The sequence below is a fragment of the Mustelus asterias genome, unplaced genomic scaffold, assembly GCF_964213995.1.
Source record: "Mustelus asterias unplaced genomic scaffold, sMusAst1.hap1.1 HAP1_SCAFFOLD_63, whole genome shotgun sequence".
NCBI classification, from domain to species: domain Eukaryota; kingdom Metazoa; phylum Chordata; class Chondrichthyes; order Carcharhiniformes; family Triakidae; genus Mustelus; species Mustelus asterias.
Window position 1 is genome coordinate 1,431,451 of NW_027590128.1, and position 27,949 is coordinate 1,459,399.

Here is a 27,949-nt window from a genome sequence, read left to right on the forward strand (position 1 = left end):
GGATGGAAATAGAGGGATATGGTTCCTGGAAGGATAGGGGGTTTTAGTTCAGTCGGGCAGCATGATCGGTGCAGGCTTTTTGGGGAGGCGGGGGCGGGCGGGGGGAGGAGGTGGGGCAAAGGCCCTGTTTCTGTGCTGTAATTTTTTTTGTTCCTTGTTCTTTGTATTGGACTGGCCGTCGAGCGAATGAACCTCAGCCCTGAGACCAGGGGCTTCAAACCTGTGGACTTTCAATTGTTGGAGTTCAAAAAATAAATTGGCTCCAATTGGCAGGATCCGCCATGGGGAGCCGGTATCCTCATGATGGGCTGAGTGGCCTCCATTTGTGCTGCGCGACTACAAGAGCTCTCTGTCAACCAAACCAAATGCATGTCTTCCCATTGCGTTAACAAAGAAGCAGAAGACACCCTTCATTAAAGACTGCAATTTTATTCAATATTATAAGCGATGCATATGACAAAATAACAAGGTGACAGATATGCACAAAGGTGTGGTTAACGAACCAGAAGAGCATAAGACGGAGGAGCAGAAGTAGACCATTCGGCCCACCGGAGCTGTTTCGCCTTTCAATGAAATCATGGCTAGTTTGATATTATCCTCAACTCCACTTTACCACCTTAGCCCCATAACTCTCGCTTCCCCTGACTAACCGGATGATCTTAAATGTGTATGAACGCCCCATTTGTGAAATAACCTGAGAGCAATAACCTGATTTTAGGCTAAGCCAGTGGCGAGATGTTCAAAAACTCTTGCTCATCTTACTTGTGAAATGCCGTGTAATGATAAAGCTCTGCACAGTGGCAAGTGGTGGCTCGATTATCTCTAAGGGTCCAGATGTACAGGCTGGGGTTTGGTGCCTCCGGGGCACTGGGAGGAAAATCTGGAGTCCAAGATCAAGTACGGGAGAGAGAATATCTCCTTGGCAACAATCTAAAAGCAGGTGGCATCCCACTAACCGCCTGATATTCGCTCTGATCGACTTCCTTTGATTCAGAGGAGTAACTCCAGGCTGCCAAACTCACCCTTCCCTCCACTAGCTCTTGAAATACTAAGAAAGAAACACAGAGATTGATTAAAACTGAGCGGATCAGGTAGGGGTCATTTCAAAACCAGCTGACCTGTTCGCCATTCAAATCTAACTACTGAGTTATCGAGTTTGATGAAAATCCGATCAGACCCTTGCTGATTTAATGTATCTTACGCTCTTAAATTGCATGCATTAAAATACAATGTTTAAAATAACTACCAGAGTAAAACAACCAAAAGGAACATGTGAGGTGCCATTACCTAGATTGCCCTGTAAAGGGCTGCCATTGTCACTATGGGCTGAGTGGCTGCTTTCTCTGGAATAGGATTCTACTATTCTCAGCAAAGAATATAAAAATCGAAGTTCTATATGTCCTAAAATTGAAAATGCTGTTTTCAAAAATGTCTCCGACACTAATGCAGGCAGAAACCATATAAATGTTAGCTCCACGCTGTTGCTGAAATGCATAATTGAAATGTTTATGTAGCATAAGCAGCAGAATTCATGCAGAACCACGAGTTTCAAATCAAAATAACAGTGGAAAAAAGTTACCGAAATGAGGATCTTTAAAAGTTAAGTCGTCATTTAAAACAAGCGAGATTGAATTGCTTGAAGCGGAACTTCTGATCAGGAAGCCTCTGGATTTTGATGCCCCAGTCAATGAGTTCACACCTGAATCCATTTCATTGTCCAATGCAGTTCTGTTTCGAATGGAAGGAGCAACAGTAAGTCATCAAAGCAACATCAAAGAGTCAGCAAGCAAAGAACACATTGTATCTTTAGGGTCTCCATTAACATTCTCCAATAATATTCTCAGAAGCCACTGCAAGTGCACAAGAACCCTTACAGTGCAGAAGGATGCGATTTGGCACATAGAGTCTGCACCGACTCTCCGAAAGAGCCACACAGCTCATGACCAAGGGATGGGAGTAAAAAGTTAGGCGAGTCAGTGACACGCATAATTAAACAAAACTCTGGAGAGGTTTAAGAAGTCAAGGCTGCGATTGGGAGCGGGAGTAGGGGGGCGGAGCGGGAGTAGGGGGGCGGGGGCGGGGGAGGGGGGGGGGTGGTGCGGTGGCAAGGGAGGGATGAAAAGCGATGAGGATGGGGCACTGGAGTAAGAGTTTGTTTGTCTGAATGCATCCAAGTTAATGCTCACTCCACGGGTTAGTTTCAGCGTCTGCCTTAACAGTGGCCTCGCGAGATCCCGTCAATGGACATTGTTCATCACAGTTTGTCTTTCTTGGCACGCATCCAGGTGACCGACCTTACCTCAAAATAGCCACACCCTGGCCGTCATCATGACATTAAAGACAATGCTCTTGAAAAACAAAAGTCTTAGCCCCATCACCGTCAAAGACAAAAAGTTCACCCTCAGTCGATCTGCCAAAATAAGACAAACAAATGATAGATCTGGTTAATGGATATATCATTTTGAATTGAAAAACAACTGTATACCACTAATGTGATATTTTTTCCATTATCTAACTGCTTGACTTTCGTCCGTCTGTCCATCCCTGTCCGTCCGTCCGTCTGCTTGCCTGTCTATCTATCTTTATCTCTCTTCCACTCTGAATTTCTCTCTCTCTCTCCCCGCCTCTCCTCTTCTCTCGCTATCCCCCTCGATTTATATATCTCTCTCCCTCACTCTGTGTGACAATCTATCTTTCTCCCCATCTCACTATATGTCTATCATTCAATCTCCGGGTCTGTATCCGTGCCTATTTGTCCACTTATCAATCTGTCTATTTGCAAGTATTTTACTTCGATAAATGTTGAAGAAAGCACATACCGTTTTCCGTGTCACTTGATTCTGTCGAGAAATCATTTCGACTTGTAGGGCATTTAGGTTCATCTGGAAGGGCAAAAAAGACATTTGACTTATTAAGTGAGCGAGTGACATTACTGGAACCATGTTTGGTCTCAGGATCACTTTGAATAATGTTGTCATAACCAATAACCACGAAGAAAGTAAGAATCAAACAGCACGATTGGACTTGTTCACTTGATGATTCACAACGGAGCAACATTGGTAGCTCTGCCATTTAGTTCGGCCCAAATCTGAGTTCAAAGAGTGCAGGGTCGATTCCCCATCAGGGATTAAAACCCAGGATCCAGGGCCGATCCATCAGTGCAGTATTTCACTGTCTTCCGAAGAAGTCATGAATCCGAGGCCTGATTTCAGCTCTGCAGTGGATTAAATGATATCAGGGCATTTCTCCAGAGGAGCGGGGTTCTCCAGTGCCCTGGTTAGTATTTAATACTTTCGTAAATTCGGTGCTGCACCAGCAGCTGCGGCTCCTGGACACTGCCCTGAATTATAATAGTTCGCTCTTATTATTTTTATTCACTTACGGAATGTGGACATCGCTGGCAGGTCAGCATTTATTGCCAATCCCTAATTGCCCACTTCAGAAGATGGTTGTGAGTCTCCTGCTTGAACCTCTGCAGTCTGTCAGGTGTAGGTACACACGCAGTGCTGTTAGGGAAGAAGTTCCACTATTTTGACCCAGCCACAGTGAAGGAACTGCCGATACATTTCCAAATCAGAATGCTGAGTGACTTGGAGGGGAACGTCCAGATGATGGTGTTCCCAGGCATCAGCTGCCCTTGTCCTCCGAAATGATAGCGGTCGTGAGTTTGGAAGATTCAGCGGAAGGAGACTTGGAGAGTTACTGCAGTGTATATTGTGGATGGCACACACTGCTGCCACTGTGCATCGGTGGTGGAAGAAGTGGATGTTTGTGAATGGAGTATTTAATGCTCGAGCGGCACAGTGGCTAGTACTGCTGTCCCCACCCCTCCCCACAGCGGCAGGGACCTGGGTTCAATTCCCGGATTGGGTGACTGTGCAGAGTCTGCATGTTTTCCCCGTGTCAGCGGGGTTTGCTCTGGGTGCTGCAATTTCCTCCCACAGTCTGAAAGGTGTGCTGGTTAGGTGCATTGGCCATGCAAACTTTTTCATCAATGCACCCGAACAGGCGCCGGAGTGTGGCGACTAGGGGATTTTCAAAGTAACTTCATTGCAGCTTTAATGTAAGCCTACTTGTGACACTAATAAATAAACGTTTAATCAAGCGGAGCTGCTTCGTCCTGGATCTTGTCAAATTTCTAAGTGTTGTTGGAGTTGCACCCATCCAGGCAAGTAGAGAATACATTACCACAATCATGACTATATCTTGTGGATGGTGCAGATGATTTGGGGGTTCAGGAGATACGTTACTCACCATAGGATTCCCAACCTCTGACATGCTCTTGCAGCCACAGCACTTACAAAGAACAATGAACAAAGAACAGTACAGCACAGGAAACAGGCCCTTCGGCCCTCCAAGCCTGTGCCGCTCCATGGTCCAACGAGACCAATCGTTTGTATCCCTCCATTCCCAGGCTGCTCATGTGACTATCCAGGTAAGTCTTAAACGATGTCAGCGTGCCTGCCTCCACCACCCTACTTGGCAGCGCATTCCAGGCCCCCACCAGCCTCTGTGTAAAAAACGTCCCTCTGATGTCTGAGTTATACTTCGCCCCTCTCAGCTTGAGCCCGTGACCCCTCGTGATCGTCACCTCCGACCTGGGAAAAAGCTTCCCACTGTTCACCCTATCTATCCCCTTCACAATCTTGTACACCTCTATTAGATCTCCCCTCATTCTCCGTCTTTCCAAGGAGAACAACCCCAGTCTACCCAATCTCTCCTCATAGCTAAGACCCTCCATACCAGGCAACATCCTGGTAAACCTTCTCTGCACTCTCTCCAATGCCTCCACGTCCTTCTGGTAGTGCGGCGACCAGAACTGGACGCAGTATTCCAAATGTGGCCTAACCAGCGTTCTATACAGCTGCATCATCAGACTCCAGCTTTTATACTCTATACCCCGTCCTATAAAGGCAAGCATACCATATGCCTTCTTCTTATATGGATAGTCCAGTCCAGTTTCTGGGCAATGTTAACCCTCAGGATGTTGATGGGGGGATTCAGCTATGATAATGCCAGTAAATGCCAAGAGCTGATTGTTAGCTCCTTTCCTGTTGAAGGTGGTCATTGCCTGGAACATGTGTGGCACAAATGTTATTTGCAGTTTCTCAGTCAAAGCCGAGATATTTTCCAGCTGTTGCTGCATTTGTAATGCACTACTACAAGATCTGAGGTGTCATGAATGGTGCTGAAAATCGTTCAGTCATCAGCGAACATCCCAAATTCTGACCTTATAATGTATTGAAGGTGACTGATAAAGCAACTGAAGCTGGTTGGGCCTGAGACACTGAGGAACTCCTGCAGTGAAGTCCCCAGACTAGAATAATTGACCGTCAATCATTAGTCAGCTAATCTTTCAAAAAGACTACATTTTGGGTGACGATGACACCGAGAGTCCTTCGGTTGTTAAGAGGATGGATAATATTTAGTGGACGTTCTTCCTATCATAAAACACTCTCAGAGGAGGCAGTGGCGCAGTGGCATTGTCACTGGACTAGTACTCCAACGACCCAGGATATTGATCTGGGGATGCGTGTTCGAAATCCACCATGACAGATGCGAAATTTGATTATTTAAAAAAATGGAATTAGAAGTCTAATGATGACCATGAAATCATTGTCGATTATCGTTAAAACTCATCTGGTTCAGTAATATCCTTTAGAGAGGTAAATCTGCCGTCCTGGCATTGTCTGGCCGGCAAGTGACTCTTAAATGCCCTCTGCTGAAGGGTAGTTTAGGACTGGCAATAAATGCTGGCCAAGCCAACGGCACCCACATCACATGAACGAAAATAAAATAAACTTACCAATTTCAGCTGTGGGCGGGATGTTTACTGAGTAATTTTGATTATCGTGAAATGCCTTGCACGTGATGTTTGGCGATTTCTCGGATTGGGGGAAAGAGAGAAAACCCGAGCTCCTGTAGTACCCACTCTCCAATAGGACACTGGATCTTGTCACATTGGCCTCCTTGCCGGATCCCGTGCAAAGGGAGAGCTTGATTGTTTTGGGGGAGAAGTCCGAGGCCAAGCAAACGGCAGCTGTGTCGATGTCGGTTGTTCCCGGTGGCACTGGCGGGTAAAAAATGTTCAATTTTGGGATTTTCGGGTCTTTCGCCTCTGGAAATTTATGAAATAAAAGGAAAGAATCAGAATCCAACAGGATGACCTCCTCCAACCTGCCGCGCCATTCGATTAGACCGCATTTTTTCTGTGTCTTAACCCTATATAAGTTTCTCCATTAATTTACCGAATGCTGAGACTGGATAAGCTAGGGCTTTTTGCCTTCGCAAAGAGAAGGCTGAGGAGTGACGCCTCTCTCTCTCTCTCTCTCACACATGCACACATACACATGCACACATACACATGCACACGCACACATGCTCAGGCACATCAGCAGACACGCATACATGCACAGACACATATGCACACAAACACGCACACACACACCAAACACACAGACAGACACACACACACACATGGGTGAGATCCTAAATGAAGATTTCTCATCAGTATTTACTGTTGAGAAAAGCATGGATGTGAGGGAACTTGGGGAAATAAATAGTGATGTACGTATTACAGAGAAGGAGATGCTGGAAGTCTTAAAGCGCATCGAGGTAGATAAATTCCCGCGACCTGATGATGTGCATCGTTGGATATTGTGGGAGGCAAGGGAGGAATTTGCGGGACTCCGAGCAGAGATATTTGAATCATCGTTAGTCACAAGTGAGGTGCTGAAGATTGGAGGGTGGCAAATGTTGTGCCTTTGTTTAAAAAGGGCTGCAGGGAAAAGCCTGGGAACTATAGGCCAGTGAGCCTCACATCTATGGTGGGTAAGTTGCTGGAACGTATTTTGAGAGACAGGATCTCCAGGCATTTAGAGATGCAAGGACTGGTTAGGGACAGTCGGCATGGCTTTGTGAGTGGAAAATCATGTGTCACAAATTTGATTGAGTTTTTGAAGGGATAGCCAAGAAGGTCAGTGCAGTTGATGTTGTCCACATGGAATTTAGCAAGGCCTGTGACAAGTTTCCACATGGTAGGTTGTTCGTAAGGTTAAATCTCACGGGATCCAGGGTGAGGAAGATAAATGGATACAAAATTGGCTTGACAGAAGCCAGAGGGTGGTTGTAGAGGTTGTTATTCAAACTGGAGGCCTGCGACCAGCGGTGAACCTCAGGGATCAGTGTTGGGCCAAGGTTATTTGTCATCTATATTAATGATTTGGATGAAAATATAGGAGGCATGGTTGGTAAGTTTGCAGGTGACACCAAGATTTGTGGCATAGTGGACAGCGCGGAAGGTTATTTCGGATTGCAACGGGATCTTGATCAATTGGGCCAGTAGGCTAACGAATGGCCGATGGAGTTTAATTTAGACAAATGCGAGGTGAGGCATTTTGGTAGATTGAACCAGGGCAGGACTTACTCAGTTAATGGTAGGGCGTTGGGGAGACTTACAGAACAAAGAGATCTAGGGGTACAGGTTCATAGCTCCTTGAAAGTGGAGTCACAGGTGGACAGAGTGGTGAAGACGGCATTCAGCATGCTTGGTTTCATTGGTCAGAACATTGAATATTGGAGTTGGGACGTCTTGTTGAAGTTATACAAGACGTAAGGCCACACTTTGAATGATGTGTACAGTTCTGGTCACCCTATTATAGAAAGGATATTATTAAACTAGAAAGAGTGCAGAAAAGATTTTCTAGGATGCTAACGGGATTTGGTGGTTTGAATCATAGAAACCCTACAGTGCAGAAGGAGGCCATTCGGCCCATCGAGTCTGCACCGACCACAATCCCACACAGGCCCTACCTCCACATACTTTACCCACTAATCCCTCTAACCTACGCATCCCAGGACTCTAAGGAGCAATTTTTTTAACCTGGCCAATTAACCTAACCCACACATCTTTGGACTGTGGGAGGAAACCGGAGCACCCGGAGGAAACCCACGCAGACACGAGGAGAATGTGCAAACTCCACACAGACAGTGACCCGAGCCGGGAATCGAACCCAGAACCCTGGAGCTGTGCAGCAGCAGTGCTAACCACTGTGCTACCGTGCCGCCCTATTGAGTTATAAGGAGAGGCTGGATAGATTGGAACTTTTTTCCCTGGAGTGTAGAAGGCTGAGGGGTGATCTCATAGAGCTCTATAAAATAATGAGGGGCATAGATCAGTTAGATAGTCAATATCTTTTTCCAAAGGTAGGGGAATCTGAAACTAGAGGGCATAGGTTCAAGGTGAGAGGGGAGAGATACAAAAGTGTCCACAGGGGCATTTTGTTCACACAGCGGGTGGTGAGTGTCCGGAACAAGCCGCCAGAGGTAGTAGTAGAGGCAGGTACAATTTTGTGTTTTAAAAAGCATTTGGATAGTTACATGGGGGTAAGATGGATACAGAGGGATATGGGCCAAATGCAGGCAATTGGGGCTAGCTTAGGGCTTAAAAAATGGACGCCATGAAAAAGTTGGGCCAAAAGGCCTGTTTCCATGTTGTAAACCTCTATGATTCTATGACACTATGACACACACATGCATCTCGAGGCAGGCATACCGCCCCCGGCCCCCCTACACGCACACATACACAGACACACACTGAGACATTGAGAGACACACACACCCAGAACCACACACAAAACACAGACAGACTGGATTTGGGGACCAAATAAAATATTTCCAACCTTGCTGATGAGCACAACTAATGGTGAGGAGGATACAAGGAGGACTTGAAGGGAATTGGGACAGGCTGAGTCAATGGGCAAGAACATGGCAGATGGAATAAAACTGAATATGTGTGAAGTTATCCATTCTGGCAGAAAAAAAAGACATCAGAAAGGCAGAGTATTTCCTAAACAGTGCGAGATTGGACAGGGTTGTTGCCAGAGAGAGCTGGATGTCCTTATTCATGGGTCACGAAAAACTAGCATGTCGGCACAGCAAGACACGTGGAAGGCAAATGATACATATTTGTCTAATCAAATAGGAGCGCGAGAGAGCGTGTGTGTGTGTGTGTGTGTGTGTGTGTGTGTATATACCATGATCTGTTTGAAAGTTGGAGCATTATTTTTGGGCCAAATGGCCTACTCATGCTCCTTTGAGATTGAAATACATTTGCACGCCGCAGACACTCACACAGACAAGCATGGACGTACAGGCACACAGGCGTACACACACACGCACAAACACACACACAAATCGAGAGACACTCAAACTGAGGTATTGAGAGGCAGACATGCCCAGAAACAAACACAGAGATTGGAACACAAGCAGAAACTTGATGTGGGGACCAAATAAAATAATTCAAACCTTGTTGATGGCACAGACATAATGGAGAGGAGGATGCAATGGGGGCTTCAAGGAGATTTGGACAGGCTGAGTGAATGCGCAAAGACATGGCAGATGGGATAAAAAGTGACTAAGTATGAAGATTTCCACTATGGTTGGGGAAAAAGAAACAGAAATACAGAATATTTTCTATATGGTGCGAGGTTGAAAAGAGTTGACTTCCAGACAGACCTGGTCACTAAACGCTAGCGGCAGGTACAGCAAACAATGAGGAAGGCAAATGGTACGTTTGTGTGTCACCAAATATTAATGTGCGTGTGCGTGTGTGTGTGTGTGCTTGTGTACGTCTGTGTGAGTGTTTGTGTGTGTGCTTTTGTATGGGTGGGTACGTGTGTGTGTGCCATAATCAGTTTGAATGTTCGATCTTTATCGATGGGCCAAATGCCTGCTCTTATGTTGCTTCGAGGCTTGAATACTTAAATACGCGCAGACACTTACACAGACAGGTATGGACATACAGACATGGAGGCGTACAAACACACACACATAAACACACACACACACTCAAACGCACATACACACACACATATACCTATACAGAATGATATGCAGTTTAGTTGTATTTATTAAGACAATGCGATAGAATGTGATAGAATGCTGAATATGCTAGTTTGCAAATGACACAAAAACAGCATTGTAATTAGCGTAGCTGGAAGCACCGATTTGCAAAGAAATATTAATAGTTTGTGAATGGATAAAACTAGTGGATGTTTTCAGTGCAGGGAAATGTAAGCTAGAATTGAATGTAAGATTTAGAATTGAAAATCAAAGAACCATGTTGTTTATAAATGTCTATATGCTAAGAGTAAGGATTGATCAACGAATGTCTTTATTCAAATTCTTTAGACAGGTGAAGAAGACAGAAAGCACAAACACTGAGAGACCGAAAAATATATTCGAAGCTTAGTATTCATGTTTGAATGTGAAGATCTGAGATCATGATTGAAATAAAGAGTCCGCAATCAGAACCGGCAACATTTATGTTCCGTTTTTCATAAAATTACAAGTCAGCATTTAAAAATTCCTTGAATAGAGCAGCAGGAGAAGAAATTTTACTCTGTAAGCAGTATGTATGTTGAGAGTACTCGATTAACAGTGTAAATGATGTTTAAATCTAAAACGCTGGAATTTAGTTAAGGAGTGACTTAATCATACCCAAAAGGAGAGGGTTGATAAACAGGAACAGTTGCTGCTGGTTGGGGAGTCCAAGATTTAATCAAACAGGATTTTAGACGATGTTTAATGTTTAAGACTTTCAGGAGCGAAACCAGGAAGCATTTTGCCTCACTTTCCTCCATTAAGACATTTCCTAAATCCAACCCTTTTTTGACGAAATCTAATATTGTGGGCAGTTTTGGTCTCCTTATCGAAGAAAGAATACATTTGCAATAAAAAGAGTGCAGAAAAAGTACACCAGAATGATTCTTGGAATGGCATGATTGTCCTTTTAGGGGAGATTGGGCGACTGCATCTGTATTCACTGGAGGTTCGAACAATGAAAGGCGGTGTCATTGAAATATACAGAATTCTAGCAGGCACGGACAGACTGGATGCAGGGATGGTGTTTCCTTTGGTGGGGTCTAGAACAAGGGGTCAAAGTTTCAGTGTACAGGGTTGGATATTTAGGTCTGAGATGAGGAAAAATGCCCTCACTCAGAGGCTGGTAAAACTGTAGTTATCTACCGCAGAAGTTTGTGGATGCGAAATCAGAGAATATATTTTAAATGGAAATATATCACTATACTCTTAAGGTGTCAAAAATTATGAGGAGAGGGCGAGTATGGTGTCGAGTTACAGGGTCAGCCACGGTCGTGTCGAATGGCAGAGCAGGGTCGAAGGGCCGAACGGTCTACTCCTGCTCTTATTTTCTAACTTTCTCTATATTTTATATGTCCGTGCGGGAAAGTGCTGGGTAATGCCACTGAATATTAATTATTTCATAAAGCCCACAAAACGAAATGAATCTAATTGATTTCTGGCTCTGTAACATGCTTATGATTGAAACTATCCTTAAATAGTCTTCATTCAACATTATGGGATGGTGGTAGCGAAGTGGCGATGTCATTGGATTAGCAACGCAGAAACCAAGGCTAATTCCCTTAAAGAAATGAATTCAATGCCCACCCCAGCACTTGATGTAATTTCAATTCAATTAATCGAAATCTAGCCTCTAGTAAAAACTATGGCAACCATCGTCGATTGCCGTTAAGAAAGCCTTGTCGTTCGATGGTTTGCATCTTATCATTGCAGCAAAATAAAATTGGACATGGTCTCAGACGAAAGATTACTTCAGATCCTATGCTTTTCGGGGTAATATATTAGCATGGATAGAGAATTGCCTAATCGATAGGAGACAGCGAGTTGGGAAAAGAGGAGTATTTTCAGGATGGAGTGCCACAGGGATCAATGCTCCGGACACAATTGTTTACAATATACATTAGTGACTTGGACGAGGGAAGTGAATGTGCTATTGCCAAAATGGCGGCTGAGAGTAGACGAGGTGCGTATGGTAGTAAATGTGCATTTAGTTCAACAATGTCCTTTGGAGAAGGAAATATGCCAGCTAGCGGGGGCGGCGTGGTAGGACAGTGGTTAGCTCTGCTACACAGCGCCAGGGACCCGGGTTCGATTCCCAAATTGGGCCACTGTCTGTCTGGAGTTTGCACGTTCTCCCCGTGTCTGCGTGGGTTTCCTCCGGTTGCTCCGGTTTCCTCCCACATTGTGGTTCTGGTTAAGGTGCACTGACCCGAACAAGCGCCGGACTGTGGCGATTAGGGGAATTTCACAGTAACTTAATTGCAGTGTTTAATGTAAGTTTTACTTGCGACTAATAAATAAACTTTGAACTTTGACTTTGGATTCAAGAAGCAATGTAGTGGGCCCTGAAATTGTCCAGTGGGAAATTAGGAATGCCCACATCCAAGGAATAAAAATAAAGTTTTTTTTAGTCCAATATGACATTACAAATATGACAATATGACATTGGATCTACAAAGGTTGGACACTGCAAGTTTAGGAGCAGCTGAACTGGATATTCAGCCGTGTAAGTTCATTATATCGGTGCAATGTCCTCAATTGCCTTCCCACATGATGCTGGCTCCCTGTCCATCACACAGCAGATAATGATATTAAGTAAGCTTATCCTTACTGGTCACGACCTTCACCGCTGAATGTGGATGTCTCAGTGTTGTAATTAGTAAATGTACAGGAACAATTTCCAAGACAGAAATTTTGCATTGCAGCAGTTGCATCATATTTACCTCACAGAGTACAGAAGAAAAACATTTAATTTGCATTATTTCGGGAGTGCTGTATACAAAGTTCACACGAAGTCAAGCCAAGAATGCACACATCGTTTTCGTATGAAGTGAAGTGTCACTGACTTGCAGAGATTACAGGACCATATAGGCAGGCTGGTCAGATAGGCAGAGCAGTGGCAAATGGAATTTAATCCTGAAAAGTGTGAGGTGATGCATTTTGCGAGGAGTAGCAAGGCACGGGAATGCATAATGAACCGGAGGATGCTAGAAAGTGCAGAGGACTAGAGGGACCTTGTCTCGCAAGTCCAAAAATCATTTATGCCGTAATATATAAGGCGACAACCAAGTGCTGAAAAATGAAACTGGAATAGAGAGGGGCTAAATGGCTGGAGCAGGCACAATGGGCCGCAGGGCCTCTTCCTGTTCTGTAAAACTCAATGACTATGACTCTACTGTTCCTAAAGCAAGAGCTATGGGCCTAATGGTCTCCTCCATTGTTGTAGGATTCTAATAATCTGCTGTTTGTAAATTCTGACCCAGAGTTGTCAGAGGACATTTTAATTTTTCACTCCTTAACCCACACCACTTCCCATCCCCATCCCCCCCTCCCCACGCTCTCCCCGCCCCCCGCCCCCCCCACCCCCTGGCTCTCCCAACCAATACAACAGCAGCTATTACAGGACGAAGATTCTTTACAGGTGTATTAGAATCGGACAATACTTTCTTAAACTATAACCAGACATAAATGCAGAGAATAGCTTCGCTTACTGGGTTCGACAGTGAGTTTTATTCCACTGCCAAAGATAAGCTTTCTGATTGCAAAGTGTGCATAGTGATACCAGATGGTACAAAATTGACATAACCCCATGAATAGCAATGTTAGGATTGTTTTTCATGACGAGGTTTTTGAAATTCGATTTGCTTCCACAGCCGGTTCATCTGCGTTGATGCAGGATGGCGGCAGGATCGAGAACCGGGGCTCATTGCCAAAGGATATGGGACTGACATGAGGAGAATTTCTTTTTCACCAAGTGAATGAAAATCCCGTGCAATTCACAATTACAAAGCAGTTGAAGCCAAAGCATTATGCTTCCAAGAAAGAATTAAATATGGCTCTTGGGCTAAAAGGATAAAAGGATATGAGGGGAAAGCAGGAACAGGCTATTGAGTTGGATGACCAACCTTGGTCATAATGAATGGTGGAGGAGGCTGGAAGGGCCGAATGGCTTACTCCTGCTCCAACTTCCTATGTTTCTATTTCCACTCTCCCATTAAACTTAAGTTCCTTTGCTCGAATGTTTCAAAAGCCCATGAGTGGCGGGATGATAATGCCACTGAAAAAGTATTACAGAGGTCACGACAACACATTTGGCTACGTGCGTATAAATCCCATCATGGCATCTGGTGGAACTTCAATTTGATTAATAAAATCTGGAGTTGAAATCTAGTCTCAGGAATGGGACCATGAAACAATTGTTGATTCTCTTCAGGACTCGACAGAATCACTAATGTCCTTCAGGGAAGGAAATCCCACATGTCCTGTTCTACTTGTGACTCCAGACCAAGAGCAATGTAGTTGGCTCGCAACTGTCCGTCTAAAACTGAGAAAGTCACTCATTTCAAAGGGCAATTAGGGATGAATAACAAATGTTCGCCTTTCCAGTGACGCTCATAAGTGTAAATGCTAAAACAGCATTCGAAAGAGGCATCAAAGGCACATCAGGGCACTTTCCATCCCTCAGGATTTTATTCTTTAAACAGCTATGAGAACCCTATTTCTGTTGGAATTATCCACCGAAGCCATCAGTTTGTCTATCAGTACAGTTGTTCTATCGTAACTGTAAGACCCTCTATGTGTTTTTTGCCAGAGCGGCTAATAAAGCATTCTGGGCTTTATTGATCGAGGCATCGAGTACAAGAGCAAAGAGGTTATGGTGAACTTATATAAGACATCCAATTAAACCTCAATTGGAATATTGTGAAAAGTTCTGGGAACCATACAATAGGAAGGATGGGAATGCGTTGGAGGGAGTGAAGTAAAGGTTGACAGGACGGTTGCCGGGATGAGCAACTTCAGTTTGAGAATAACTTGGAAATGTTATGAGAATATGAGTTATGAGGTATGAGAATAGGTTGGAAAGATTGGAACTGTTCCCTTGGAGGGAAGGTTAAAAGGAGATTTATTCGAGCTGTTCAAAATCACGAGGGGGCTGGTTACAGTAGAGAGGGAGGAGATGTTCCCTCTCGCAAAAGGATGGAGAACGAGAGGGCAGAGATTTAAAATGATTTCCAACAGAGGAAAAAGTGAAATGAGAAAATAACTTTTTTACAAACCGATTGGTTCTGTCATGCAATGCATTGCCTGGAAGTGGGAACAGCTGTTCCCCTTAGTTAACCGGTCAATAACGAGGGATATAATTTTAAGATGAGTAGCAGGACGTTTAGGCGGGATCTGAGGATTTGAGAAATTTGTTTTTGACCCTGAGTGTGGTGGATGTCTAGAATGCACTGCCTGGGAGGGTAACAGAGGCGAGGAAACTCTCAATATTTAAGCAGTAGGTGGATGAACAGTTCAAATGTTGTAACATTCAAGGTTATGGGCCAAGTGCCAGAAAGTGGGATTAGTGTAGATTTTGTGTCGTTTTATTGGTGGAGATTCGACGGGCTGAAGGGCCCCATCTCTGCTGTAAGAGATTTGATTTTGGAGTTTAAACAGAACAATGATGCTTGCTCGTCTCCCCCCTTTCTTTTGGGTTAACTCTCTGGATGGAATCTTCCTATCCCGTTAACAGGACACAATTCTGCTTCTCAGTTCAATACCATAATACCAGGGCCCTCTAATGCCTGGGTAAGCTTAGCTTGATCAAAACTGACTCAAAACCGTGCAATCTCTTCGTCTGCATGCCACATATTATATTGGCACTCTGCCTAACTTGACTGGAACACTTACAACAGAAAACTAGATCACAGAGGAGATGTGGAATGAAAGAAAAAGAAACACTGACTTCACACTCACTTGGTACAACTGTCACCTGGGTGCCGCTGCCGAACGTTAGCTTATCGTAGCACAGTAACAATTGCTCAGACAGAAACCTTCTATTGAGATAGCTGTTTCAGATTTCAGGCAGTTCACGGCAAAGGCAAAGCTGGAATAGTCACTGATTCGCTGCAGGTAACAGATATTGCATATCTTCCCCTTCGCACCATCAAAGGCTAAATTGGCCGAATACCCTCCTTGGATGCTCTAAGATTCTATCAACGTGAAGAATTTCTGAGCCAAGGTAGCCACTAGTCAAAGATAGCATCCACATCCTCCCCTGCAACAAATATATTTAGCCTCTGAACATAGGTTAGGAAACATAGGAACAAGGGAAGGCTATTCAGCCCTTTGCGCCTGCTGTGCCAATCTCTGAAATGCCTTAACAGAAATTTGCAACATGGCCTAGCCAGTGACGCCTCAACCCCTGGCAGAAAAGAAATACGATTCAAATGATAGTATTTAATTTGTTAACTAAGCTTTCCCTCCTTACAGATGCTGCCTGACCTGCTGGGGGTTTTCCCAACATTATCTGTTCTTATTGTCATAATCCTGTTAGATTTCGAAGAGGTAAGTCAGTTGAGTCTGAAAGATGCGTTTACGTTTCGTTGAATCAACTCGGGCTCATTTTCCAAAAGGGAGAGATTTTGTATTCATTCATGGGACATGGGCAACGGGTGGCTGACCAGCATTTATTATTCATTCCCAATTGCCCTTGAGAGTCAACCAAATTGCATATGTAGGCCAGGTCAGATCAGGATGGCAGATTTCTTTCTCTAAAGGACATTACTCAACCAGGTGGGTTTTTCCAACAATGGCTTTCTTTGTCGACAGTAGATTCTTAATTGCAGATTATTGAATTCAAATTCCACCATCTGCCGTGGCGAGATTTGAACGCGGGTCGCCAGAAAACTATTGAGTTCCTGGATTAATAATCTAGCGATAATACCACTAGGCCACTGCCGCGACCCAGTTCCACCACCTCACAATAATGCAAGGTCACCCAATGAAACGAATATGCCAGGTGGTTGGGAACTTATGTAAGGAGTCAGGGAAGGAGGGAACAAGGACAAAACATGATGTAGAAAAGGAAATAAGAAAAATGATAGGCAGAGAAACCAAGGACAAAATTCAAAAAGGGCTATAGAGAAAAGTACTGGGAGCGAGGCAATCAATGTTAAAAAGATAAGCTTAAAGGCTCTGTGCCTTAATGCGCGGAGTATTTGCAATAAAGGGAATGAACTAATCTTGCAGATAGATGTAAACGGGTATGCTATAATTGGAATTATGGAGACATGGCTGCAGGGTTCCCAGGGATGAGAACTGAATGTCCCAGGGTATTCAGTAGTTAGGAAGGACAGGCATAAAGGAAAAAGTGGTGGAGTGGCACTGCTGGCTAAAGAGGAAATTAACACAATAGTGAGAAAGGATATTAGCTCTGATATTGTGGCATCTGTGCGGGTAGAGTTGAGAGATACCAATGGGGCAGAAAACATCAGTGGGTGTCATATATAGACCCCGAAACTGCAGTGGTGATGTTGGAAATGGCATTAAACACGAAATTAGAGATCAATGGTGATTTTAATCTGCACATTGATTGAGCAACTCAAATTAACCACAATTAGAGGACGAATTTCTGGAGTGGATACGGGATGGTTTCCCTGACCAATATGTGAAGGAACCAACTAGGGAGCAGGCCACCTTAGACTGGGTGCTGTGTAGTGACAAGGTAATAATTGCCAATTATTAGCTGTGCGAGACCCCTTGGGGATGAGTGATCATAGCATGAGAGAATTTTTTATCAGGATGGAGAGTGAAGTAGTTGACTCAGAGACTACAATGCTGAATCTTAATGAAGGAAACTATGAGGATATGAGGCGTGATTTGGCCTTCATAGATTGGGGAGACATATTTAAAGGGATGACAATGGATAGGCAACGTGAAACATTCAAGGAACGCATGGGGGAACTGTAGCAACTGTTTATCCCTGTCTGGCACAAAAGCAAAATCAGTAAGAGCGTCAATCCATGGCTTACAAAGGAAATTAGAGATAGTATCCGATCAAAGGAAGAAGCATACAGATTGGCCAAGAACAACAATAAGACTAAGGATTGGGAGCAGTTTAGAATTCAGCAAAGTACGAAGGGATTGATTAACAAGGGGAAAATGCAGTCCGAAAGTAAACTTGCAGGGAACATAAAGACTGACACTAATACTTTCTAAATGTAGATCCCCTACAGACAGAGATGGGGGAATGTATAATAGGGGACAAGGAAATGACTGACCAGCTGAATACATACTTTGGTTCTCTCTTCACAAATGAGGACACAAATCAGATACCAGAAATGTTGGAGAATGCAATATTGAGTAAGAGGGAAGAACTGAGGGAAATCAACATGAGTAGAGAAATGTTGCTGGGAAGATTGATGGGATTGAATGTGGATAAATCCCCAGGGGTTGATAATCTACATCCCAGAGTACTTGAGGAAGTGGCTCTAGAAATAATGGATGCATTGGTGGTAATCTTCCAGGATTCTATAGACTCTGGAAGAGTCCCTGCAGATTGGAGAGTAGCTAATGTTATTCCAATATTCAGAAAGGGTTGTAGAGAGAAAACAGGGAATTATAGACCAGTAAGCCTCACATCGGTAGTGGGGAAAATTCTCGAATCCATTATCAAGTACTTATAGCGGAGTACTTTGAAAGCAGTGGCAGGATCAGACAGAATCAGCATGGATTTATGAAGGGGAAATCATGCTTGAGAAATCTGTTGGAATTCTTTGAAGATGTAACGAGTAGGGTTGACAAGGGGGAGCCAGTCGATGTGGTATATTTGGACTTTAAGAAATCGTTTGGCAAAGTCCCGCATAAGAGATTATCGGGCATATTTAAAGTGCATGGAATTGGGGAACTGTATTTAGATGGACAGAAAATTGGTTGGCAGAGAGGAAATAAAGAGTAGGAATTAATTTGCCATTTTCAAATTGGCAGGCAGTATCTTGTGGAGTGCCACAGGGATCGGTGCTGGGACCCCAGCTATTCACAATATGTATTAATGATTTGGACGAGGGAACAAAATGTAACATCTCAAAGTTTGCAGATGATACCAAGTTGGCTGGGAGGGTGAACTGTGACGAGGATGCAGAGATCCTTCAGCCTGATCTGGACAGGCTGGGTGAGTTGTCAAATCAGTGGTAGATGCAGTATAATTTGGATAAGTGTGAGTTTATTCACTTTGGAAACAAAAACAAGAAGGCAGATTACTACCTGAATGGCTCTAAATTGGGGGAGGAGAGTTTGCATCGAGACCTGGGTGTCCTTATTCAACAGTCGCTGAAGTTAAGCATGCAGGTGCAGCAGGCAGTAAAGAAGGCAAATGGTATGCTGGCCTTCATTGCGAGTGGTTTTGAGTACAGGAGCAGGGATGTGTCATTGCAATTATAGAGGGACTTGGTGAGGCCGCACCTAGAATATTGTGTGCAGTTTTGGTCTCCTTTTCTGAGGAAGGATGTCTTTGCTCTCGAGGTACTGCAGCGAAACTTTACCAGGCTGATTCCGGGGATGATGGAGCTGATGTACGAGGAGAGATTGACTAGGTTAGGACTGTTTTCGCTGGACTTCAGACGAATGAGGGGGGAATCTTATGGAGACTTACAAAATTCCGATAGGACGAGACAGCATAGATGCAGGGAGGATGTTCCTGATGATGAGGGAGTCCAGAATCAGGGGTCACAGTCTGAGGATTCGTGGTGGACCATTTAGGACGGAGGTGAGGAGACATTTCTTCACCCAAGGAGTGCTAGCTTGTGGAATTCATTACCCCAGGAAGTAGTAGATGCCAAAACATTGAATGTACTCAAGAGGCAGCTAGATATAGCACTTGGGGCGAATGGGATCAAAAGTTATGGGGAAAAAGCAGGATTAGGTTACTGAGTTGGACGATCAGCCGTGATCGTAATGAAGGGCAGAGTAGGCTCGAAGGGCCGAATGGCCTCCTCCTGCTACGATCTTCTACGTTTTTATGTTTCTATGAGGCACCCATCAATGCCTGTCACATTGCTGAGGCCTAAAGATTGGCCTGCCACCTGCAGCATGTCTAAATAAGCATTGAGACCTGAGCTAGCTGTCTCCCTATCTTCTTGAAGCTCATCTTACAGGCAGAATGCGTTCAATTGTATTCCATGTAATACTTTGTATCGTTGTCTACTTGCTATTTGTCAGACACCATATAGCGAAAACATAATCTGCATGAAACAAAATGAATGTAACTTCCAATCGTACTCATTTGGCACAACAGTTAACTGGGTGCCTCTGCCAAATATGAGCTTCACTGTATCATCATAATGCACAGTACAAAGAGCACAGACATAAACCTTCCATTGGAGTGAAGATGCAGCTGTCATTTAGCGCATGATGAATCACACTCATTAATTCGAGGGCAGAGCAATATATACAAAGTTCACATTAGGAAGAGCCCTTGAGACCCTTGAAGGAAACTTCAGCTACTTAAATTCTAACCAGATCCAAACTGAAAATTTTAAATGTCTTATTCGGTTGAATAGTGAATGCGTTGCTCTGCCAAAGATAAGTTTTAAAGTTTTGGTGCTAGAACATCTGTACACAATGTGACAAAAAATTAAACCGAACCAGATGAGCCGAAATATAAGATTTATTTACATTTTATTTCTCCTGAGTTTGAGTTTTGAGTTCAATTTCAGCTTCTGCTGACTTCAATAGCCAGGGCAGGTTATATCTTGAAAGAAAAATATTTCCCCATCCACCAATTTAAATGCAATTCCCTCTTCCAGCCTGTTAGCTCCATATGACATATATTTCTATCCACTTTACAAATGGGAATTTAATTCTCAGTAAATATTGTTCAGATTTTCTGCGTCCGCAGTGCTTCACTTTTTGTGAGGGTGCTTATTGGGTTCCACAGTGACTTTGGTTCCAGTGCCAAGGTTCAGCCTTTCATCGGCGGGGGTGACACTGTCGTTCCAGATACTAAACAAATCGGTTACTCTCTTGGGAACAGTAATGACAGAGGTCTTGCTTGATGTTTTAACTATAGATTAGGATTCAAGTTGCAAGAGGAAAATGCAACTGCAACTCTCCCTGAAACCACTCCCCAACGAATTCCAATTATATTTGATTTTCTCTATTTCACAAAAGCACAACACATAGCTAGAGGTTTAACGTTCCTTCCATGCAGCGTTTCATTAACTTCTCTCAACTCTCTTGCCATGTTAGTCCCCCCAGAATGCGTCATCTCACATTTTCAGAGTTAAATTTCAATTTTCCACTGCTCTGCCCATTTGATCAATCCCTCTGTATCGTACTGCAATTGAAGGCTTTCCTCCTCACTATTTACCACACCACCACTTGTTGTGTTATCTGTGAATTTACTAATTATATCCCGTGGATCGCTATCTCTCTACTTAACTGTCTAATGATACGTTGATCTACTTAACAACTTATTATTAAATTGAATTAATTAATTATTTTCGCTCTTTGTCACCATTTGTTGGACACGGGTTCAGCAGAAAAGTCCATCGAAGGATGCAGAGAAATCAGCTGGCACTTACTTGGCACAACAATCAATTGGATTCCGTTGCCAACGGTGAGTTTCTAACTACCGTCATAGTAATAAGCGCCGTGACACATTGCCAGTGGAAAGTTATCAATGCATAAGGTCATTCAGTTTCTGGCTAATACACATAGCAAGGAAACTGGAACATTGCCTAATGGGCGGGATGCCTTGAAAGCTGCCATGGTGTGCGAAGAGTTCATCTTAACATTGATTTACCACCAACAGAGGAACAATGAATCTTATACGATTGTATAACACGAAGGACATCTAACCCCAAATTCCCTTACTGCACCCAGTGGTGCACAAAGGCAGAATTAATCTGCTTCCAGAGCTAGCTATTTTTGGAACAGTTCGCTATACTGTTGCCAGGGGCTTAGAGATTTAGGAAGCCACGCTCCATATCAAACGTGGCTGAGCAGGAATCGCTCCCACTCTTACCACCAGTGTTGGGCTGCGTTATGAACTCAGCTTCCTTGGCCATTAAGTACATTGATTAGAACTCGAACCCGACGTTTCTGGCTCAGAGGCAGAGACTTTAACACACTACGCCACAAGACCTCCTCAAATTATTAATGGCCATTATATTACCCCTCCTCCCCAAAAGTCGATACTGATTGAAAAAAAAACACGATATCGTAACTTATATATTCGAACTGTAACTTTCAATTATCCCCCTACTGTAAATAGATCAGGATGGAAAATAGTTGAGGACTTACTGGGCTTCACAGTGAATTTTGTCCCTTTGCCCAAGACAAGCTTCTCAGTTTGGTAGATAGAACAGTGATAACGGCTACCACAAAACATAGAACCAGCCACATGAACACAGGGCTAGCTTACATTCAGTTTAAGTTAATGTTACTCGTCTTAATTAGCTTCTCTCCCGAACCAAATGTAACAGTTTCCTCCTTCCCGCTCCCTCACACTTAGTTACTACGTTTTTCACAATTTTAAAAGGCACATTATTGGATCAATAAATCGACTGTGCTTCATATTTTCCATCTCCCCTGATATCTCTCCCTGAGCAGAAGTAGGCTATTCGGTTCACCATTCAATGAGATCATGGCTGATCTGATGTGATAATCCTCAACTCCATTTTCCCACCGTATGCCCATCACCCTCAAATTCCTTGTGGATTTAAAATCTGTCTATCCCAGGACTGAATATTATTAACGACAGCCCTCTGCGGTAAAGATGTCCACAGATTAGGAACCATCCGAAAGAAGAAATTCTTCATCATCTCTTTCTTTAAATGGACAACCCCTTACTCTAGGATTATGCCTCTGGTCCTTGACTCTCCCACCAGGGAATAAAATAGAAGTCTACAGCACATCAAGGGTCCTGCGGCCCATCGTGTCTGCCCCACCAAAGGTAAACCAGCTGACTTTTCTAATCCTATTTTCCAGCACTTGGCCCATTGCCGTTTGTGATATGGCATTTCAAGTGCATATCCAAATACACCTTAAATGTTGTGTGGGTTTCTGTCAACACCAGCCTTTCAGGCACTGAGTCCCAGGCTCCTATCGCCCTTTGGGGGAAAAGTTCTCTTCACATTCTCTCTAACTCTCCTACCCCGCACTTTAACTCAATGCATCGCCCCCAAAAAGCACTGCTCATTGATCCCTCTATTATGGGGATAGGTGTCTTCCTGTCTACTCTATCTCTGTCCCTCATTAGGCTGAAACAACTTTTACAGTGCTGTCTATCTCTATGGCTCTATGACTCTATCGGGATGTTCCTCTTTTAACTATCTATCAATGTATCATTTAATTGCATTACACACAATCATTTCAGCAATACATCTCCTTGCCAGCTACCCAGGTGGGTTTTCATGATAAAGGCCAGTTAAATGTTTTAAGGAAACAATCCTGAATTGTGGAAACAATAAAGTTCTCATTGCTCTATCTCAATGCCCAGTGAAGCTGCTCTTTGGATTCCCAATGAGAACTGCTCACCCGTTCCATACAACAACAGTGATAATTGAAATAACACAGCGATTGTATGTCTCAATGAAGTCATGGAGGGAAAGTAACATGTTGAGTAATCATTATCCAGGATTAGTTACTTACTGGGTTTCACAATCAGCCTGCTTCCATTGCCAAAGATGAGCTTTCTAGTCTCTCCATGTTACACACCGTTTGATTCCATAACAAGATCCATTGTGGTCTCGTCCACCTTTCTCTGTCCTTCTGCCGTGTAAGAAGTTTAACAACACCAGGCTAAAGTCCAACAGGTTTATTTGGTCGCAAAAGCCACACAACTTCTGCCGTGTCCCAGTGGGGGTGGGTCAGTAATGGTGTACGCTCGGTGGGGATGGAAGGCGGTGGTGGGGAGTGGTGTTGGGAGGGTGCTATTGAGAGAGTTTGGTTTTCTCCCGTGGTGCTGGGAGGTTATTGTACGGGCGTTAAGAGAGATTCAAATACTGTGGTCCCAGATGTGCTCCGACTCAGTGCACAGTAATACACAGCGGAATCGCTCAGTTCCAGTTTGGAGATCTTTAACCAGCTGATTTTCTCGGCAGATTCGATAGAAGCAGAAATTCTCCCCCCGGCAGCATTTTCTTTATTCTCCTCTCCTGAAGTGTGTTTCTGCAGCAGGTATTTCAGAGCCTGCCCTGCGGACTGACTGTACCAGTGTACTGTGTACTGACAGAGACCTGAATATTCACAGCTTAAAGCAACCGTGTCACCAGCAGCAGAGGTTTGGAGAGGTGGATTCTTAGACACCAGGGAACGAGAATCTGGAGGATAAAAAAAGAAACAGCGTTTTCTTCTGTGGTTCAGTCACTGTTTACCAGGGGAATGTGTCAATTGCGGGAGTAGCTCAGTTTTATCCGGTGTTATTATTATTTTAAATCTGATGGAACTGTATTCACTGTTATTATTATTGTAAACCAGTGGAAAATGAGGTTTTCTTTACACAACAAGATCCAACGGTCTGGAATGCAATGTCAGAATGATGGTGGGAGCTGAATCAGCAGTGACAAACACACGGGAATAGTCAAGCGCTGGAACAGGAATAAAATAGGGTTATGGGGAAAATTCATGACTGAGGGGAAGAACTGGATTTCACTTATAAAGGGCTGCATCTACTCGAGGGGCCGAATGTCACCCTTTTGCACTCTATGATTCAATGATGTATGTTACATTTCACTTTCTATTTCCCTTCCTAAGAGACAAACACGAGGGAACATTTTATTATCAGTGAGGCAATCCGTTCCAAGTGACTAACCCAGCTGCGCTACGTCGAAGCGCACAGCAAGATCCAACAGGGAATGACTGTGATTCATCAGCTCCAATGGGGATGGAATGATGTTGAACATCGGTGCTCAAATGTCATTCCTTTATATCTGTTTAACACTTCCCGGGAATCTCTGTTTATTCATCTGTTTGGTTTTCTTCTGCTATCTAACTATCAGGAACATCTTTTTCTCTTTACTTGGAAATATTTACAGTCAGTTTTATTTTGTTTCAACATTTATTTTGCGCTGTTTGGGTTCGTTGCAATCGTGGAAAGTTCTCCCAAAGTCTCTCAGTTGTCAGTTGGGTTTATTCTGTTCAGTTCCTGCAGTGGTTTTACAGTTACTCACTGGGAACTGCCTCTTCTGGCTCTCTGACAATTTCAATTCTTTTTTTGCTCTTTAACTGATTCTCTTCTGCTCTCTCTGGGCGGAATTTTTTCTCAGTTTTACGTTGTATAGAAACTGCAGAAGAGGAACAGGCAATACACCCGTCATGATGTGGAGATGCCGGCGTTGGACTGGGGTAAACACAGTAAGAAGTTTAACAACACCAGGTTAAAGTCCAACAGGTTTATTTGGTAGCAAAAGCCACACAAGCTTTCGGAGCTGCAAGCCCCTTCTTCAGATGAGTGACTCACTCACCTGAAGAAGGGGCTTGCAGCTCCGAAAGCTTGTGTGGCTTTTGCTATCAAATAAACCTGTTGGACTTTAACCTGGTGTTGTTAAACTTCTTACTGTAGATAAACCCGACCAGCCTCACCCGTCAGAAATCTAATTGATCATTTCTATCCAGCTCACTCTGTCGGTCTATTCTGTTCTCCCTTCAGTATTTTCGAGTCTTCCCATAAATGTACCACTCGCCTCTGCTCCAAACAGTCAATGTGACAGCGAGATCCACATTCTGGCTCTCCCTGTTTGAATTTATTCGAATTGATATATTTATTTTCTCCTGTAAATGACAACTGTCAGGAAACAAAGGTAGTTTAACTAATCTCTTCAGTGTTTTTGGACATTAGAAATAAAGTATAGGTTTAAGTCAGTTTAGTTTAATATTTCAGTATAAAAATGGTAAAACTCCAGTTATATTCATTTCAAACAAAAATGTTTTCATGTGTGGGGGATTTGGTTTCATTTTAAATTATGCCTCTTTTGACGGTGGAAAATGAGGAAAGTGATTGGTTATGTGGAGGATGTTTAGAGGAATGTCAGGTACAATTTCACTAATTTCAGTAACTGATTTCTCTATTGAAAAATACAATCTAGAACTAAACAGGGTATCTAATGTCTGAAGTCCGTTGTCTCTTTTATTCTATTTGTCTCCCGGGACAGGTATTGGATGAACTGTTGCGGTTAAATGAACTGTCCGCAGTGGCACTGATCTCATTCAACCGGTAGCTTCTTCATATTACACGGCAGGGACTGCAGTCTACTGCCCAGGATAGAGCTCTGCGATCCCACTGCCGGGCTGTTCGAGACAGGCAGATCTCCCTCGGTCACAATTAACACCGAAGGTGGATTCCAGAGTGCCGATAATTTGTTATAAACTATCAGGATTGTGAAAGCCCTTGATATGGATGTTAACCCCGATGTGCCCGTTAAACTAATAATGACCCAAATACTGTCAACCCTCACATCACAGCCCATCCACCCCCCACCCCTCCACTTCCATCCCCACAACCACCACTATCCCTACAGCGCTGACCGCCTTCTGCATCAGGTCTCACACTCGCTTTCCCCAGGGCTGACTTGGATCGACTCCCAAATCACGTCCTGCCCCCAAATCAAAATCTGTAACGGATCTGTAAACAGATCCTTATCCGTATCAATTGGACTGAAACGATACAGATCACGATAATAAAATGACGGTGAACGTTAAACGAGACATTTTGTAACACGGCGGGGTTTGGAGTCACTTACCGGCTGTGACAGTCACCACCGTCCCTGATCCATCGGCTTCATACCAGGTCGGACACACTGATACCGATCTCAGTCTCCCCGTACAAGAACGACCGACTACTCAACTTGACGGGAAATCATCACAGTCATTTGGAAGTTCCCATTATTCGGGGGATTTAAATCAATAAATATTATTCAATGTTTTGAAGTCTCTGTCAGTTCAAACTGTTCTTTTTGAGGCCCCGCGTTCTCAGTAAATATCCCCAGGTAGGAGATAGTCGCTTCATATTAACCGAGAAAAATATCAAAGAAAGATGTGAGTGATGGAAAGTGCAATGTAATTAATCCAGATTGCAGCGCTAATAACATCAACCCATAATTCTCTCTCTGGGCCCTGAGAATGTATAAGGTAATTGTGCACAGGTATTTGCTCAGCTCCTTTTCACTGTGACTCCCCCAATCATTTACACAGTGTTATAATTCAGCATCAAAACCCCATATACTGTGTGAGATGTAGGGACATTAATTAAACAGCGGGGACTGCGGTTCCCAGTTCCAGCTGAGAGACGATGATCCCATCTTTTGTTTGGGTTTGTAAGGTGGGATCAGTCATTTCCATTCTTCGTTCATCAACGCCAATCCCGGAAAGATATCAGCTTCCGCACACACTTCATGTTTATAACACTCAGAATGTTAACGGTAATAATCAAATCCTCATTATAAACTTGACTGTGGGATTGACGGTGTGCGATGGAACTGTGCGGGTGTCAGGGAAGATTAACTCCGCTTTTTCATTTGTTTATGTGAAAATCTTCAGTGAGAGTTTTAGTATGGCGGGAAGCCAAGACCCATCACTGTGTTGTCGCCTTTGTAATGAGCTTTACAGTAATAGGTGGCGGCGTCTTCAACTCTCACATCCCGAATTTCCAACGAAAATGTCTTTGTTGCTTTATTCACCGACACAACAAATCTCCCTCCGTCGGAGACCCGCTCCCGCTTTGTCCCAGCCTGTATTTGTCTGAAGAATTCCGCCCTCTCCAAAGCACGAGCAAAGAATCCACCATAGAAAACACAGGTGATGGTGAGGGACTGACATTCCTTTCTGGTCACCGCTGCCGGGCTCTGTACCACTGACTGACTGAAAGATCCTGGAAATTAAATACAGAGAGTTTAAAGGCCCATCAGAGCTGAACCACACAACGGGGCTAAAACTCCAGACAATGTCTGTAATTGGGATGGACTGGGGCAGCTTTCTATTCAATTCACACAATGTAGTTTAGTGTGATCAGTACTCACTGGGTAAACAGACACACAGGCTGAAAACAAGAAGGATTCCCATCGCTCTGCTGCCCGGAGCTGATGGTTTATATGACGGGGAGCTGGAGACTGCAGAGCTGGACTGCTCTGGGACACTGGATCTCAGAGCTGAACTGAAAGACATCAGGCCCGAACGTCGTCAATTTAGGCCACGCCCATTGTTTAAAATAAATCTCGAGAATCTAAAGGTGGCGGGAAGCTATGAACATTCAGTCGAGGTTCCATAGTTATCGCTGCCTCGGAGCTCCCGACCCCAGAATCTCGTC

The 27,949-nt window shown here is 43.8% G+C and overlaps 3 protein-coding genes across 3 annotated transcripts in view; 2 read left to right on the plus strand and 1 right to left on the minus strand.

Moving 5' to 3' along the window:
• The window catches only part of LOC144483343 (uncharacterized), a 263,183-nt gene that overhangs the window by 103,090 nt on the left and 132,144 nt on the right, over positions 1–27,949 (plus strand). The gene's annotated exons all lie outside the window — the stretch shown is intronic.
• LOC144483346 (uncharacterized) overlaps positions 1–27,949 on the plus strand; it is a 341,173-nt gene that overhangs the window by 40,372 nt on the left and 272,852 nt on the right. The window lies entirely within an intron of this gene.
• LOC144483341 (T cell receptor alpha chain MC.7.G5-like) lies at positions 1,034–27,705 on the minus strand. The gene is made up of 8 exons (XM_078202057.1): positions 27,663–27,705; positions 27,215–27,514; positions 26,388–26,423; positions 23,676–23,969; positions 5,807–6,118; positions 2,820–2,882; positions 2,316–2,410; positions 1,034–1,048 (listed from the first exon to the last, which is right to left on the minus strand). The coding sequence occupies exons 1-8, from the start codon at positions 27,703–27,705 to the stop codon at positions 1,034–1,036; spliced, it is 1,158 nt and encodes a 385-aa protein (XP_078058183.1).